Source organism: Lytechinus pictus, unplaced genomic scaffold (genome assembly GCF_037042905.1).
Source record: "Lytechinus pictus isolate F3 Inbred unplaced genomic scaffold, Lp3.0 scaffold_20, whole genome shotgun sequence".
NCBI classification, from domain to species: domain Eukaryota; kingdom Metazoa; phylum Echinodermata; class Echinoidea; order Temnopleuroida; family Toxopneustidae; genus Lytechinus; species Lytechinus pictus.
The window spans coordinates 2,883,863-2,902,870 of NW_026974141.1; the positions used below are offsets into that span (position 1 = coordinate 2,883,863).

Below are 19,008 nucleotides of genomic sequence, written 5' to 3' on the forward strand. Positions count from 1 at the left end.
TTATATTGTTTTTCTCATTTTTTAGAGTTTTATATTTTTGTTGCTAATTGTTTATATAAAATGATTTTAAAGACTTTTCTTTTGTAGTGAGATCAGAATTAATATCATATCATTCTCTGATCATCGAAACCCATTATTACTAGCGTGAATCCATAAATTCCACTTAATTAACATTATTAAATTAATTGAATTGTTTGGTTAGAGTTTTAAGATTTATTTTTATTTCATGGTGTCATTCATAGGTATTAATAACCTAAAATAGTTTTTACAGGTATTATTTTCTTTTGTTTTGGGTCAAGTTGTATTTATAATCGACTTCTTCATAAGCTTGCATGCAATTAGGCTGTTTTGTAATGTAGTTCTTCCATATCAAAAGCCATCAGAATTATATGAAGAAGGAGAGGTTTCAATGTTTAAATCATGTATTTTTGGGGGGCATGTGTTTGGTCCTTAAAAGGACCATCCAAACATGATATATCGGGCAAGAATGTTCTTGCTTTTCTCAGGAGAATGAACAAATTTTTGGAAAGCAGGCAATTTACTCTTAAAGACCAGCGTGCACTATGCGATTCAATACAACACAATTTTTTAATAAATTGCATTTTGCATTAAATTTGAAAGTTCCAAGAAGCAAAACTATTTTATTTGAAGTTCAGCATAATATTAGGAATAATAAAATCTTAATTTATCTTTGCGGCAAGACTTGTGTTCGGAATAAACGCCAAATCGGCTTCAAGTCGCAGGCGATGATGACGTCATTACGATTTCGAATTGAATTTGCTTTTATTCCTACAGGGAGGCTCGAACGAGACTGAATTTCGATTTCAGTAGTCCTACCACTATTCTGAAGTGTGATCGCTAAGATTTTATTGGTTGGAATGTTTATATAAGATGTTATTACCGGTACTTTGAAATTTGGATCGCAACGAATTGTATAGTGTGCGCTGGGCTTAAGGTGATCTGTGCTTGCTCCCTTCCGTGCAGAGTACATGCCTCTCATTTGACAAGGATGGTTTAATGCACAGAGGGTACATATGTGAAGAAGTAATTGGATGCCATATGAATACTTGTAGTATTATTTGATATGCACAAGATGATTTGCAAATTAGAAAGCCAATGATGGCACGGATTTACAGATTTTTTTTTAATCTAACATAATATAATGAATTATATGTTGACACCAAGGGCCCTCTTAGAATCAGTATAGTTTACAACAGTGGCAATTCCTTCAAATCAAATTTTGTTTCCAATTATGATGAGGAAAACAATGAAATGTTTGGTGGTACACTTTAAGAACTGAACTCAACTTTTCTAGTAATCTTTTGTATTAAAAAGATTGGTATCTGTGCAAGAAAGCTCTAAGTACCACATCTTTCTCTATCACAGTCACACAAAAATGCCCTTATGTAAATATAAGTGTGTGGAGCTAAAGGCATTCATTCTTTAATACATGAAAGCAGAAAGTGAAAAGTTGTATTTAGGTCTTTCTGGCACCAATGTGTTGCATTGATTGTATTTAAGGTGAGTATTAAGTATATGGTATAGAGCTCCTCATGATTTGATAAGAAATGACACTGGCTCATAATGTCACATATTTTTATGGAATCTGAAGTTAATCGAGGTAGAAAAGGCTGTATCTGATACACTTGAGAAGTTTTATTATATATGCAATGAAATATGGTTCAAAGATAAGAGTTCTAGGTTTCCCTACAGAAAGTTTCTCTAACATCTCTCATTCAACTAACTGTTATGTAATATAATGAAAGAAGAGGTTCTGCCAGTGTAGATACAGTGTTCTCATGTAACTTTTAATATTTCTTAAACCCCTACCATATTTTTATTTTAAAGAGAGAGTGGGATGAGATTATAGTATCATGGGGAGTTTGGTAGAGTTTGTGTTTTATTCTTTCTTCCTTCCTTCCTTCCTATCTATCCATCTATCTCAGTTTATCTATCCAGCGAATCTTTATCATTTATAGCGAATCTAATATGAATCAATTTTGTTCTCTTTTATCCCATCCTTTTCTTTCTTTTTTCTATCCCTCTTTCTCTTTCCATCCAAATCTCTTTCCTTAAAAAAACTTGTAGGGCCATTGGAGGACGTTTTGGTGAGTACATCATTGATTTGTCTGTCAATTTGTGTATTGGATTATTAAAGGTTTATTTGATAGCAAAGCACACCCATGGGTGATAAGGTTTTGTATTTAAAATTTTTAGGCAAGCTACCTTTGTTTCATCAAGTTATGGCCTGTAAAAATCACAGCTCACCATCTCAAATACTGCAGTGACTTATCATATGGAATAGAAGACTTTCCTTTTGGATCTGTTGGAAGTAGTACTATGGCAGCCATGTTTATGTGCTCTTTTAAAAACTTCTCTTTTTTCAGATTGGAGGTTATGTTCCCCTAATAGCAATGGCCCAAATTCACAAAGGTGGTTTTGAATAGCTGGTTGAGACTGGAAAGCATCCACCACATAAATTGGAGCTTGATACTAAGGCTACTGTATTAATGAGCCCACTGTTTATGTGAATTAACACAAATAGTGGATTCATTAATGCAGTGATCTTATGCTGCAGTCACATTTCCCTGCGGTGCCCACACGGCGAGTCGAAAACATCCATTTTGTTTATTTCTTATCCAAAACACCTATATATAACTGGTAAAAAATGTTATAACTGCTGTTTTCGACTTGCTGTACGGCCACCGTAGGGGAAAAGTTACTGCATCATTGTGACAAACATCAATTCAGTGCATTGATAAAAGCATACATTCCTTATTGGACTCTTTTATAATTTATCCGCCAATTTAAGCATAATCGGTGGAAGAAATCTGCATGAACCATGATTTCAAACTACAAATTCTAAACCTCCTTTGTGAATTCAGGCTAAAGTGTACTTGATTAATCAACTTTAGAGATGTCATTAGTCAAAATCCTGTTTTCAGACCCTGGTATTTTTTTTTCAAATTTGCCCGATGGCTCACCATTTGATCTCTTTCATCAAATTTCCAGAACGTGATGCCTTCGACACCCTCTTTGACCACGCCCCTGACAAGCTTAACGTCGTCAAGAAGGTAAGTAAGAAAAGGTACCTCATGAAGGCCCATAAAATGAGAATTATATAAACGTTGAAGACGTGTACAAGTTGTACAGTATGTTCATTATTCAAAGTTTATAATGATACCTGAAATTATAATATTGTGGTTGGAATTGTCCCTGGTTTTTGTCTGTGCCTTTGAGGTCCGCCTTCTCTAATATTTTTTTAAAGTTTTCAATTTCAAAAAATATTTATAAAAAGATAATCCAAAATAATAAACTTTTCATGTTTACCGTAACTTCAACCAAATACTTCATGTGGCTGATTATTAATCATTTTCATGTACTCCGTTTCAAGATATGTTATATGTGTAACTTCTCATCAGTACCGTAAATTAATATCAGGAGTAGATATGAACTCATTGATTATAAGTTTTTAAGTATACTTCAGATAATATTAAGTTGGCTCAGTCGGTAAAGCATCTGCCTGTCAAACCAAAGGTCGTGGGTTCGAGTCCATCCCAGGTGGCTGACTGAAGCCTGCGTTGTGTGTAAACGTCTCCCCTGTTCCATAGATGCAGACTATGTTACAGTGGAAAACACTCCATCCCTTGGATAGGATGTTAAATGGAGACCCCATGTAAAGGATAGTCACCACCTTTGCACGTTAAGAACCCACTGCAATTTTTGTTACAAGAGTAGGGGGAAACTACGGTGTAGTGGTTCACTTGCACTCCCCCCAATCAGTTATATCAGGAGAGACCTGCAGGTCACAGTGATTCAGTTTCGCTTTTCGCCTTCCAGGCACAGGTGATCGCCAAACAAATAATAATCATTTGTAAAGTGCTTGTACATATCCGATCTTTACTCATCAATATGCTCGAGTCACTAAAATATGATGCAATTATATGGACGCCACAAACAGGAATGTATATTTTAACTTGTCATCTACGACTATCTGTAACACAACAATAGTCTTTATTAGGGGACAGACCACATGGTGAATACCTTAATTCTTTCATGTAGTATGGTTTTATTTTAATTTTTTTACCACAGTCACTGATTGCCTTTGCTAACAAACATCTCAACAAACTCAATCTTGAAGTCCTGGACCTTGATAATCAGGTGAGTTGAAATACATCTAAAAAGACTCTCAAAACTGTAGTCAACAATATAGAATTCAATGTTTATTTAAAAACAGGAGTCTCTGCCCATTGGCTGAATTAGTCATGTATACAATTAAGAGACTCATTATTTTAACCCTAACCAGGCCGGGCTTTTTAGGGTGTTAGATGACCGGGGGAGGGGGGGGGTTGAATCAACCCCCGTTGAGATCTCTGCTGCCGATCACGCAAACACCATGAAAATTGGCATGATAATAGTGTGGGATGTTATCTACAAGGCTGTTAGGTTAATTTTTCCGAAATCATCAGATTTTGTTTACATGTATGAACCTCTACACTGCTATCATATGACTCTGACAACCTTTGAAGAAACCAGTCTAATATTATCATTTTCTTTTCATCTCCTAGTTTCATGATGGTGTGTTCTTTATCCTGTTAATGGGTCTGCTAGAAGGCTACTATGTACCTCTTCATTGCTACCATATGACTCCCACAACATTTGAAGAAAAGGTAGGTGATAACTAGTAGATTTAACAAAACGTTTGATTTTCAACCACAGTTAAACAGGCATTTGTTTTATATGGACCTCTACACAGAATTCTGAAATTTCGTCACAAATATTTTGCATACTTATTCATCAAATATTTATTTGAAAAGGCACAAAAATAATCTTCTCTTTCATTTTCAATTTGCGTTTGCACAGGTCAATTTCTCAATGCATTAATCTGCACCCCTCGTATGTATGTAAAAAATATACCGGTAGATACACATTATTCATTCATTTCAATGCCTCATGCGTTGAAATTGAACTCTTTGAGTGAATCGTTTTCAATGATAATAATAATAATAGTCAGTTCTTGTATAGCGCATAACACATTTTGAATAACGTCTGTATGCGCTTCCAAAGGACTTGAATATTATTACCCCGGCTGTAGCTCAAGCAGCCTTCAAGCGCTCAGTGCATTTCAAGGTATAAATTCCTGCCAGGTACCCATTCACCTCACCTGGGTCGAGTGCAGCACAATGTGGATACATTTCTTGCTGAAGGAAACTACGCCATGGGCGGGATTTGAACCCACGACCGTCTGTTTCAAAGTACGGAGACTAATCCACTGGGCCACAACGCTCCACAAAGTGATGCTGGTTGAGCACCACATTAATTGTTTTTTCTTCATTTTTTTGGTAGGTCCACAATGTAAACTTGGCCCTGGATCTGATGGACGACGCTGGTCTTCCTAAGGCCAAGGCCAGAGCTGAGGGTGAGTTTGTCATGTAATCCAGTGCCCTGTCTTACAAAGAGTTGCGATTGATCCGATCAACCGCCACTATGGAAAGCCAGCAACGTCAACATCTAAAATGTGTGTTTGTTCAAAATGTTTTCTAGTTATGATGTATATTCATACATTCATCATTCTCTTGAAGATTCATTGTGATTCTCTTTGTTTACTAAGGTGATTGTGAAAATTTCCTATAGACAAGAATATGACATTGATGGACTTCCATACAGTTGATATGGATTGGATCGATTGCAACTCCTTGTAAGACGGGGCCCTGTTACTCCATGATCGGATGATTTTTTTAAAATTTTGTTTTGCAAAAGGGAACATGTTATGAATGATGATACATTACACAAACTTTTCAAACGAGAAGAGTATAAACCTGATTTTTTACATTCCTGTCCATGAAGACCATTTGTCCAGAAAACACCTGGGCTATGTAACACAAAGGCCCGAATTCACAAAGGTGGTTTTGAAAACCCACGGTTGAATCCATGGTTTATGCAGATTTCCTGTATAAATTACGCTTAATTTAGCGCGTATCGGGCGCGTGTATGAAAATGTCTGATTTGATGCCTGTTACCATGGTTAGATACGCTATTGTATTCATGAGTCCAGTGTTTGAAGGGTGGACTCATTAATTCAAAACAGTGGACTCATGAATAAAATAGCGTGGATAACCACGGCAACAGGCGTCAATTTGGCGCACTGTGACAAAAGCGTGCATCACCATTGGTTATTTTTTAATATATGCGTATTTTATACAGCAAATGTGCATAAACCATGGACTCAACCGTGGGTTTTCAAAACCACCTTTGTGAATTCAGGCCATAAGGTTTGCGATGAATTGCAAATATGAAAGAAACGCACTGATTGGTTCCTGGTCAGTACTTTAAACAGAGCGCACATGCAACGATGATCTTGATTGGTCATTGTTATTTAGCGATTGATTGCAAACCTTTGTGTTACAGAGCTCAGCTTATGAAAATGTTTTTTCTTGTGTCATTTTCATAATCATGATGATTGTGTATTATTGTTATTATCATTTGCATTATCCATTCAGTTTTATTTTTTCTTTATGTTAGGGTTTCAATTCTAATTGAAAAAATAATTAATGGCAAAAAGAAGCTGCTGAAAACTGCTTATCTAATAAAAGAGAGCCAATGGAGTAAATTAGAAAGTCAAAAAGGGGCCTAAGCTTTCGATCCTAGCAGAATCTTCGTCGAAGGCAAAATGAGGTAATTTTGCCTCCGACGAAGATTCTGCTAGGATCAAAAGCTTAGGCCCCTTTTTGACTTTCTGAAAAAATAATTAGTTTAAATAATAAGAGCAGTAGCAACAATAGTAGTCGTAGAAGTAGTAGTAGTTGCAGCAGCAGCAGTAGTAGTAGTAGTAGTAGTAGCAGTAGTAGTAGTAGCAGTAGTAGTAGTAGTAGTAGTAGTAGCAGAAGTAGTAGTAGTAGCAGTAGTAGTAGTAGTAGTAGTAAAATAAGTAGCAGCGGTAGGGGCAGTAGTTGTAGAAGTAGTAGTAGCAGTAGAAAGCCTCATTATAATAGTTAAATGGTAAAAGTTATACCTTTCTATTTTTTCTTGATCATGATATTAATTGTTGTTTCTGTTATTCTTTTTTTTGAATTTTTGTTTCGTTTATTATTCGTTTTACAATCATTAATTTCCATTGATGAAATATATTATTTTCTTCCAGATGTTGCCCAACTTCATCTTAAATCCATGCTTCGTCTCATCTACAATCTATTTCTGAGATACAAGCAAAATGATATTTTCATCTAAGTTCCTCCTCCCTATTTCTTCTTCTTTGGGTATTTTCATATCAATTCTTAAATGCCTGCTTTTATAGATGTGGTACATTTGATTCAGTCGTTCCAATCTAACAACTAAAACCAAATTGGTGCTCATTTTTTGCTGGAATGAGATATGTGTTTTCAGTGTTCTATGAATACATGTTGTCTTATTAACACATCTAAGATTTCCTTGTCTCACTTTGCCTTTCTTTTCTTTATTCCTTCTTTATTTATTTACTACCTTCCATTGTCTTTCAATGATTGTAATTCTGTCTTCTTACTTTCCCTTGCATTTTATTCTTTCTTTATTCTTCCTTTCATTTCTTTCTCTTTTTTCTGCAATATTTTCTTGTGTATCTAACTTTCTTATTTAATCCATTATAAAAAAACATATTTTACTCTCTTACTTATTCTTATTTCATTTATCACATTCCTATTCCTCGTCTCGTTCCTCCTCATCATGCCTTCTTCTTTTTCTGTTCGTCTTTTCTTTTACGTCAAAAGTTCCTTTCTTTCTTTCTTTCTTCCTTCCTTTCTTCCTTTTTTTCACACATTCATCCATGTTCATGCTCCTTCTTTAATCTTTTTTTTTACTTCATCACGTTTTACCCCAGTCAAATAACTTGAAATACCTTCCTGTCAAAATATGCCTTTATTAAGACCCCCCCCCCCATTTACATTCTTCAATTATTTTCATCCTTTTTGTTTCATTTTACTCTTACCCCTTTTTTTATTCTCTCAATATTTTTGCTTACATTCTCTCTGATTATCTCGCCCTTTAAACTTTCTTTATCTATCTTCTCCCATTGTTATTAACTTTTTCATTTACCATTCTTTCCTTCCCCTCAAAACTACATACTCTTCTATTCTGCACCGTGCCAACTTTCATGTTCTTAGTATATCCATGATAGGTATTCTACATTCAATTTTCTTACTTTTCAAAGTATATTCCATTGTCTATCATTAAAGGGATATTCACCCTGAAGAAAAGTTTGTTGTGAAAATAGCAGAAAAAATTTAAAAAAATATTGGCGAAGGTTTGAGGAAAATCTGTTAAAGATTAAAAAAGTTATTCGAATTTTGAGTATCGTATTTTTGACGTCATAAACAAGCAGCTGCTCCATTTGTTATGTAATATTAAATGCATGAATTTCCCTTTTTTAATGGTTAATGATGAATTATTATTGTTTTCTTTTCATGATCGCGTGTGAAATTATTTGTCTATTGTACAGTAAAAACCATTTTCAATTTTCAGAGAAAATGACATTTCATCGATTTTTTACCATTCGCTATGTAGGAATGCTGCTCGCATATAACGTCACAAATCAAATGATTAAGATTCTAATAACTTTTGAATTCTTTAATGGATTTTTCTCAAACTCTCTGCATTATTTTTCATTATTTTTTTCTGCTATTTTTAAAATGAACTTTTTGCCAGGGTGAACTTCCACTTTAACAGCTATCTTTTTTCCCTTTCCATCTTTGATTGTTCAAGCATTAAATCAATAAGATAGTTGTTACAAGTGTGTGTCATTGAGATTGCAAAACTAATGTTCTGATTTCATTTCTTTGAAGGTTAAATTTGATCATTTTCCTAATGGTCTCTAACGCAGTTCAGTTTTGTGAAGTACCAAAAAACAAAGAATTCCATGCACCATTCATGAATGATTATTATATGCCAATAGTAGAAATGCGAAATGCATGTGTTCTGTGATCGATTTGAATGGTTGCAAACATAATTGTCAAAAAATTCTACCATTTAACGATGAGTTTAGTGAAAGAGGTTGATCTCATTAATGTTCATACAAGGCATGTTCATGAAATTGTGTGGTAGTTATTGTTATACAATTAACATGTTGATGACTGATGTGTGTAAAAAGTGTAAAAAGTTATTAGTTGTTAGAATCTCTATGAAGCGGTAACTGGTAATTCTGTTTGGAATGAATATTGTTAACTTCTGAGTAAATATATATTAACAGCATGGAGAAATAGAAATCATGCAACTTTTTTAAAATAGTAATCGTCATAGCCATACAGTAATTTTTTTTTCACCATGAATTATGCTATGCAAAATAGAAAAAAAATATTGCTGTTTTGTCGCCATTTTATGTACTTATTCCTGAGGACAATTCTACATAATAAAATTTGCCGTATTCTAGTCGTTTTTCAAAAGAGCAGAAAATGGCTGTAAAAGGAGAGACAAAACTGCTACAAAACAGCAAGTTGCTCACTGAATTTGATTGTCTGAGGTTTAACTGACATAGCAGAGCTGCAAATATTTAGTATTTGTGAATAATTTGCAAAAGGAGTCACTCTTAGTACAGTAGTACACTGCAGATCTAACTAAATTGATGAATTGGTGATTGACTTGTCAGACTTTCTTAGATTTGCTCCAAGAAAGTGATCAATTTCATCTCCTTATTGTGCTCACTGCTATGAAAAATCGCTTGTAAGTCCTCCATTTGAACTTCCAATTTGTTGAAAAGTTATGATTGATATTTTTGTAAATTGGGTTTGATAATAATTCTTACTGCAAAGGGATCCTGATCATTGTTTTAGATCCCTTTTAAATGCATCTAAAAATGAAAGGCAACCCCCCCCCCCCCCTCCAAAAAAATACAACATTATTTGCCAGTATAAATGGGCAGTTTTGATTTGTTGAAAATCAAGTTTGCATTTGATATCTTTGTAAATTGGAATTGAGTGCAACTCTTTTATCAAATAGCTTCAGGTAATGTGAAAAAACATGTGTGAAATGCAACTAAAAATCACTCGCAAGTTTTAAGTGCGCTCTATCGATTGATTAAAAATCAAGATTTGTTTGATAGTTTTGTCAATTGCGTTCGATTTTATTCTCTTTATGCAAAGATCTCCATGTCAATGTTAAAGATAAATGCCAGTTGTGGTAACAATTAAAAAAATGAGTTTGTAACGTAATCTAATAAAATGACCACAGAAGTGCCTTGTTTGTATAAATAGATAAACAAATATGTGCTAAGGATTCTTGAAGAAATTCTGTAATTGCTGAGAAATTAGCAAAGTAGCATGGGATTCAATCAAACTGTCCGGAATATTTTTCCAAGGGATAATATACACTGTCCCACACATCCTAATCTGTGTTGGTGACCTACAGTGAGAATGTTTTTCAACTTTGATTTCATGATATCACATAGTTCAGTTTATGTAACTTTACCAGAGGGCCGTTTCATAAAGCTGTTCGTAAGTTAAGAGCGACCTTAAGAATGACTGGTGATCCTTTTTTGTGTGTTAAACCATCGCCAATGAACATTTTGGTGTACCAGTATACCATTTACCACAAGGAAGGATCATCAGTTGTTCTTAAAGTTGCTTAAACAGCGTTATGAAACACCCACCAGGAGCCCGTTTCATAAAGTACTTGCAACTGTTGTAACTTTGCCATTATAGCAACTACCATGGTAACATTGATTCTGATTGGCTGCTGAGTCCTGTTACCATGGTAGTTGCCATTATGGCAAAGTTACAACAGTTGCAAGTCCTTTATGAAACAGGTCCCAGATCTAGATGTAGGATGATATAGTGACAATTAACGTTGATTTTACAGACTTTCTTGTGAAATGTGAAAAGTGTTTTCTTGTGAAAAGTGTTTACTGCAGCTGCTTTTATCTATCTTTAAAGATTCATTTTGAAATGGATCTGAAAGTCACTTGCAAGATGAGTAATTGTATGTCTTCTTCATCCTTTCTTTTGATGACAGATGTGGTGAATTTAGACTTGAAATCAACTCTGAGGGTACTCTACAACATATTCACCAAGTACAAGAATATCCCGTAAATCACGTCTTCTAACAACTCAGTCTTTAGTTATGCATCAATCATGGAGCTTGTTAACGCCAGGTGTCATAAAGCTGGAGCTTCTTGGAGCTTGTTAACACTAGGTCTAATTAAGCTGGAGCTTCTTAACACCAGGTTTCATAAAGCTGGAGCTTCTTGGAGATTGTTAATACCAGGTTTTATAAAGCTGGAGCTTCTTGGACCTTGTTAACACCAGGTTTTATTAAAGCTGGAGCTTCTTGGACCTTGTTAACACCAGGGGAGCGTTTCATCAATATTTTCATCCGACAAGTCAGATCTGACATCTTTCTCTGATGTTGATTGGCTGAGAGGTACTGTTACTATGGTAACTGTCGGATAAAATGGGACTTGTCGGATAAAACGTCCGACAAGTACTTTCATGAAACGCTCCCCAGGTGGGTGTTTCATAAAGCTGTTCGTAAGTTAAGAGCGACTTTAAGAAGGACCAGTGATCCTTTCTCGTGGTAAATGATAGATCACAGATTTCATTGGTGTTGGTTTAGTTCCCAAGAAAAGGTTACCGGTCTTTCATAAAGTCGCTCTTAACTTACGAACGGCTTTATGAAACACTCGCCAGAGTCCCATCTCACAAAGAGTTACAATTGATCAAATCAATCTCAACTATATGGAAATCCCTCAATGTCATAATTTTTCCTACAGGAAATTTGCACAATGTCCTTTGTGAATGAAAAGGAGCACAATTAAATTTCAAGACTGAGGACGGTACGAGTATACATCATATCTAGAAAGCATTTTCATGAACATGCAAATTTGATGGTGGCGTTGCTGGCTTTCCATAGTTAGGGTTGATCGTAACTCTTTGAAAGATGGGGCTACATAATACAAAGTATTGGAATTGGTTGTAGACCATTTTGTTTTTCGATGGATTGCATTGATCACGATCGGAGACATTTCGAGGGGAAAACTAAACACTCAATAGAGTGTATAATGAAATGCTAGGGTAGGGCACCGAACAGCATCGGGTAGGTTAATATGGAAAACAATGTTTAGATTACCTTTTCCAAGGTGATTTTTATTTTAAATACTTTTTGCCATTTTTGTGTGGATCCGGACAGCAACTGATGTGAATCTGTCGCAAAATTATTTTATAGTCGGGTGCCAGGATTGCAGACAACAAAGACAATATGCAAATTATTAATATTTGATTCAAGTGATGCAAATTTCATGTGATAGTGAAAATCATGATTGAGAGTGCATGGTTTATAAACATTAGAGGGCGCCATATCAAAATGTATTTGGAAATCTTTGAGTTGATGAAAAGTTTTCTTTGATTGTTTTTTTTTTTCATCCCATTTTCTCCTTCCTATTTAAACACCAACCCACTTTATATACTTTCCCTTTTTGTTATTCATAGTTTGATTTTATTACGATTTCAATATTTTTCATGTTTATGATATTTATTGTCTTGATATTTTTATGAAAATAGACCATAGATCTGTATTCAAGGGCAGATTACATCATCTCTTTACTTATCAGATTAAAATCAGAAGGATGTTACTTCATATGTTTTCATGCAAAGGGCACGTTCGGTTCTTTATAAAGTCAACACAACTCGACCCATGATAAAAGTATGCAGATTAACTATGGACAGCCAGTATTAAGATTAATTAACTATGGAAAGCCAAATGTGGCACAAAGCTTTCACAGTTTTAGGTGCCATGAGCCTAATTACAACAGGAAGGCTTAAGATATTCGTTCGACCCAACCCATTCAATTTTTTTTTCAATTTGATATTGCTGATTGACAAAAGTGTCTGAATATGATGGAAAGTCTAACACTGATTCTAAAAATGGTAACTACTGAACTTCCTTTGCCCAAATTGGGAAGATATGAATTGACTTTGGAACTATTTTTTGACTGGCGGAAGAATTAGGGCTATTTTACTGTTTCAGTTGATAAATTAGATCCCATCATAGTTATCTTCATAAATGGCGATTTATTTTTAAAATGAGCTGGCTACGATACCCTTCTCTGGTCAGATATGGAATGTCAGATATATATCCTATCCAATGTTAGTAAACATTCGACCCTCTAATTTCACATTTATTTTTTATGAATTTGTCAAAAGTGCCATTTTAACACACAAGTCTATGGGGAATGTTTTACGCGCGTGACGCCTTTAGTTCAATATTTCAACATATTGGTAACTTAAACTATTAAAAACCATCAAAAAATTGTAATTCTAATAGTTTTTCACCATTAAAGCAATGATTTGAAGGTTAAGTGGCATTAAGAATTATAGCATCATAATAAAAATATTGATAAATTTGGTTTGATTCACCTAGCTAAAAGCATAGATCCGAAAGCATGGATTGAGCTAAACAAAGGCTAGAAAACATATCAATTTGTATTTGTAAATTCTATTAATGTTAATAATTTCAACAGAATCATTATTATGTCTGAAATTTGAATTTCATGTTAGTAGACAAGGACAAATTTAGGTTTGGAAATATGAAATTGTATTTTTGTAAGGCTTGTGTTCTGACAATGTGTGCATGACTTGGGATAGTATAAGAATGTATAAAGGTATTTTTGCATCAATGAATATAGCTTGATCTGAGTTTTTCCAGGATATTTCTTTCCCCAACCATATTTTCTTCAATAAATCCTGTATTTCATTAAATATTCTTACTGTTTTAATAAGTTTACTTTTTTTTTTATATATCTCTAATAATGGTGCTATACATTTCAATCAATTATCTGTGCATTTCTTTTTTCTATTTTGTACAAAGAAAGTTAAAAGGTTTGCCTTGTGAACTTCCTATATCATATCATTTATAATGTTCAAAGTCACAAGAATAGTAAACCTATTCTTAGCTCCCTTTAAGGGTGCATTTATGCTTACTTTATGAAGGAAGATTCAGCATTTTGACACTCAATGCCATCGCTGTTCCGAAAAGCAGTTCACATGTTTATGTATTATTTCCTTAACTTTTTGAGAGAAGCCCATTTCAGAAACATGCACTACATATGCTATGTGTGTTTGTGGATAGTGCATGTTTGTGAAAGGGACTTTTCGTTTACCCGCAGTTTGCCATCCTTATTTGTATTATTTCACAATTTATCCTAATTTGTGTGTTATTTCACAATTTATCCTAATTTGTGTTATTTCGCAATTTTTAAGGACACAAGTATTATTTTTTTTAAATTAAATTATTGCTTGTCTAAATGCTGGTCCTGTCTCCAAAAGAACGTAAATATACTCTACTTATTGATTGCAGAAATTTGATACCAATCCTTATTTAAAAAAAATGTAAAGCTTTATTTCATGTCCAACTCTTGCTCTTTTAGTTGAAGGAGAATGAAACCTTTGGAACCAGATAACTTGTGTGAAAACAGAAAAATCAAAGAAACAGATCAACAAAAGTTTGAGAAAAATCGGACAAATAATAAGAAAGTTATGAGCATTTGAATATTGCGATCACTAATGCTATGGTGATCCTCACATTGGCAATGTGACAAAGATGTGTGATGTCACTCATGAACAACTCTCCCCATTACTTTAGTATATATTTCACTTAAACTGCCTCTTTTATCACATCTACCATTAGATAATGTGTTGTTTCTATAGGAGGGCATGTAATACAGATTTTTAAAGAATACATCATAGATAAAGAGTTTGTATCACCATAAGAAAAAGCAAAAAGAAACATTTTGGGGGTATTTTATAGTCCATCAAAGGGAAAGTTGTTCACATGTGACATCACACATCATTGTCGCATTGCCAATGGGAGGATCTCTATGGCATTAGTGATTGCAATATTCAAATGCTCATAACTTTCTCATTATTTGTCCGATTTTTCTCAAACTTTTCTTTGTTCTTATTCTTTGATTTTTCTGGTTTGACACAAGCCTATTTGTTCCAAAGGTTTCATTCCCCTTTAATACCTTTAGTACCTCCTCTCACATAAAGCCTAACTATCGATCGTAAGACTGATTTTTCATAAATTGATCACATTGATAATCACTTGCAATCAATCGTATCAATCGCTAAGCTTTATGCAACAGGGGGCATGTATGGAATTCATCATAGATGACGTATATTGTATTTGTAAGTCGATTTAATTTATTTATTGAATATAATATGTATCCTGCATGTGTATTACCTGCATGAGACTGTAGATAGGCTTTATTTCTTTTGTAAGAAAAGAATAAAACCTGTGATAAACTTTGTATGAATTGTCTCTTTTTTGTGGAATTCTGTATTTTAGGTGTTCGAAGAAGAAGATTGAGATTGTTGTTGAAGAAGAGGATTAAATTGAAGAGCAGTTTACTGATTGGTATGATTTGAAGGATGTATGTAATGGGATATTTCATTAGTGTGAATTTGATGAATCCAATGCAGTCATTTGAATAATGATGATTCCAAAAATATTGGAATGCAGTAATAATTCCAATAATTGGAATGCAGTGAGTCAATTGCATCAAGAAAAAAAGCACAGCTGTTGTTGACTAGATCTTGCGGTGTTGAAAGGAATGAATGAAATGAAATGATTCCAATATTTGGAACGCAGTTTGTCTACAATGCTGCTATGTCTGACAAGCTTTCAGGGTAAGAATGTGTGTTTAGAATGTATACATACAGTAAAAATATACAGTACAAACATTTGATTAGAGGGTTTATTGAATGATGTTGAACCGATGATCTTAAAAACTTGACCGTTTGCTAGAGTATTGTCTGATATAACAACATGTGTTCTTTACAAAATATATTTGGAATATTTGAATGCTTTTTATTTCGGAATTGAATGTATTTATCATCTTAATGTCCCTAGTATATTCTCAGAAATGTTTTTACCAACCTATTGGGTTACGTCGTTAATACATTAATCGACCAACTATTTGGTTTAAAAAATCCCATTCGTTTTATATGCAATTTTCTTATGAATAAATAGTTGGGAGGCTCATGTTAACCAACATATTTTTTTCAAAAAAGGAACTTGCATACAAATTAAACTTTACAAAGCAAACAATTTTTCCACCTGCTTTGCAGACATAGTAGAAGTAGTATACAGATTAGATTAAGAATATTATTCATGTGGTTCAATCATGAAAATTGAATTAATGGAATATTTAACTCATATCCCCCCCCCCCCCCCCAGCCAGAAAAAAATACAAATGGAGGAATGCCATTATTTGGCTGTTGATTAAATAGTCAATTTTATGAAAGTAACTTTCACAGAGGGCTTGATGTTTTGGTGTGTATGTGAAGATGAATACGTGTTTGTGTTGATTCAACAGTCTGTGAGGCAAAGGTATGCGTATGAGAAATGAGTGAGACAGAGACTGACGATAATTTTTTAAAGCAGTAAAATGGATATGAAGGATCAATGTAGAGCAACGAACGTAGAGGGCAGCAACACCGTTCGTTGATTTGAGGTCAAGTCCACCTCAGAAAAATGTTAATTTGAATAAATAGAGAAAAATCAGACAAGCATTGTGCTGCAAATTACATCAAAATCAAATGTAAAATAAGAAACTTATGACATTTTGAAGTTTCGCTTATTTTTCACAAAATAGTTATATGCACAATTTAGTCACATGCAAACGAGAGAATCGATGATGTCCCTCACTATTTCTTTTGTTTTTTATTGTTCGAATTATACACTATTTCAATTTTTACAGATTTGACAATAAAGACCAACTTGACTGAACCATAAAATGTTTAGCAATGGTAATTCAACATGTTCAGGGAGAAATAAAACTTTGTTTCACAGGACAATGAGAAGAAAATTAGAATATTTCATATAATAAAATACAAAAGAAATAGTGAGTAAGTGATGTCATCAATTCCCTCATTTGCATACCATCCAGAATGTGCATAATTTTATAACTGTTTTGTAAAATTAAGCGAAACTTTAAAATGCCATAACTTTCTTATTTTACATCTGATTTTGATGAAATTTTCAGTGCTTTGTTGGATTTTTCTCTTTTTACTCAAATCAATTTTTTGTTGGGGTGGACTTGTCCTTTAAAAAGTGTAGACCCGGGTGCAGATGGGAAGGTTAATTCATTTATCACTCTTCATGAGAAAATTGTCACTTTTTAGGTGTTTTCGTATTTCATCCTTGGAATTGATTTTGTCAAACTCATTTCTGATATATGTTAAAGTACTGCAGTTGTTTGTCATATCACACTTGATCCCTCCATGGGTAGAAAAAAATCTATTCATTTTAGGGGGGTCCAATATTACGAGTAACGAGTCCTCCTTTTATAGTTGAGAAGTTTAGGTTAGTTAAGGTTTAGACCTTCTTCTACCAAGTTGGTATTGCTCAAAACTGTTTTGTTGTTGAAATTGTCACTCAATGCCTCATTTCGTACAAAAATACGTGGTCAAAAAAGTCAAAAGGTGATTTTAATATCGTGTTTGAGTAAGTAAAGATTGAGCAAGTAATTAAGGGCGTGAATCATTATCAATATGGCGCCAAAAATGCCTTATTGAAACTTTGAAATATTACAAATTTTGCATTCAATGTGTGCTGACTCTACGTATCGCTTGATAAATCACTTGCATTTTAATAGAGAATTACCCTTTTTCATTTGTTTGTTTATAATATCCCAATCAGTTCATTAAGAAAACACAATAAATCAAAATATACAAAGCGAGTAATAAGACTTAAACAAATTAGATTACAACAGGGTGATAACCCAAGTATTTAGCAATGTTTGTATTCCTCCTTGGAGGCGCATCTGAATTCTGTTAGAGGGAAATTTATGACATAAAAAAAATCCCATAGATTACCGTAGGTTTGTATACTTCAACAAACTTCAACCTTTTTTAAAACTTTTGTTAAAAAGTCCCTCCGTTGTTATTTTGAAGGAACACTCACTTCTTATGTTATGGTTACGTACCATCTCCAAAACCTCAAAATATTAAGTTCAGTATGTGCTACTGTCTGCTACTGCCGGGTGGGGGGGGGGAGCGTTGGCTGAGGATTTTAAAGTGCATACTGGGTGCGAGGGAGGTCGAAATTTCACGTGTTGGGAAAATGTGGCGAATGTCTGTCGGGTCGCGCAATCATTTTAACAATGTGGATATAAACATAAAGGTAAATTTAAATCAAACACAGACCAGTCACCATTGAGGTGTTTTGGGTTTACGCCAAAGCGGAAAGAAGGGATTATACATTAATGCAGTTAATGAAACATGTCCACTTTACACATCCCATTGTTCTCGCTTTTTATTTCGATAAGTGTTCGTGTCATTAACCTTCGTTATTAAACGAGAGCGCATTAAGTGACATTAATTTTTACCAACTTATTTGAATTTATTATCGAATAAAACGGCATTGCATTGCTAGGTACTTACTTACAGGATTCTTCCAAAAGACGCCATAAAAGGTGTTTAAACGAATGTTTCAAAGAGGGCCTCGTTTTTAATAAAATCTATTTATCATAGAAAGTATTGCTTAAAAAATGATAATTTTCTTTTTACGAGGGTATCATTATTGATTTTATGCCAACATTAATTTTAGGGCCCGCATACTCACAGGAAAAAAAATCGAGGGGCCTGCTTTAATTCTCTGAGTGATCTAATTTTTCAAACAGCCAAAGCTTTCCTATTCTGGTCAAATCATTCTTCAAACTTTCACCAACTTTTTTTTCCATGAAAATATTCTACTGCAAATGTTTGATTCCCTCATTACACTTAAAACAACACATGTTCAACCAAGTAATCTATTGAACTTACGAAAAAAAATTGCTTAAACTTTTTACCAGGCTGGGAAAATGTTGTGATAACTTATTTTCGGTCAAAATTTGAACCATCCATCGTTGATTTGATTGGTAGTTGATCGAACTTTTAACCAACAATAAATTATATAATTTGCCCAACCCTTGCAAGTCAAACTCTTTGACCGATCGTTTCTTATATAATTATGGTCGAAATTCGTACCACTTGGAAGTCTAAATAGCTA

At 33.9% G+C, this 19,008-nt stretch overlaps 1 protein-coding gene across 4 annotated transcripts in view; it reads left to right on the forward strand.

The window, feature by feature from the left end:
- Positions 1 to 15,267, forward strand: part of LOC129283241 (beta-parvin-like) — a 31,495-nt gene extending 16,228 nt beyond the window's left edge. For 2 of the 4 annotated variants that reach the window (XM_064114729.1, XM_064114727.1), the window contains 6 exons: positions 2,089 to 2,108; positions 3,013 to 3,074; positions 4,093 to 4,161; positions 4,569 to 4,670; positions 5,347 to 5,419; positions 10,975 to 15,267. In XM_064114729.1, the coding sequence (XP_063970799.1) occupies positions 2,089 to 2,108; positions 3,013 to 3,074; positions 4,093 to 4,161; positions 4,569 to 4,670; positions 5,347 to 5,419; positions 10,975 to 11,051 (403 nt within the window). In that variant the 3' untranslated portion in view covers positions 11,052 to 15,267. Of the gene's footprint in view, positions 1 to 2,088; positions 2,109 to 3,012; positions 3,075 to 4,092; positions 4,162 to 4,568; positions 4,671 to 5,346; positions 5,420 to 7,141; positions 7,255 to 10,974 lie in introns of those variants that run through there. The other 2 variants (XM_064114726.1, XM_064114728.1) reach the window with 2 other exon arrangements.
- The last annotated feature ends 3,741 nt before the right edge of the window (positions 15,268 to 19,008 follow it).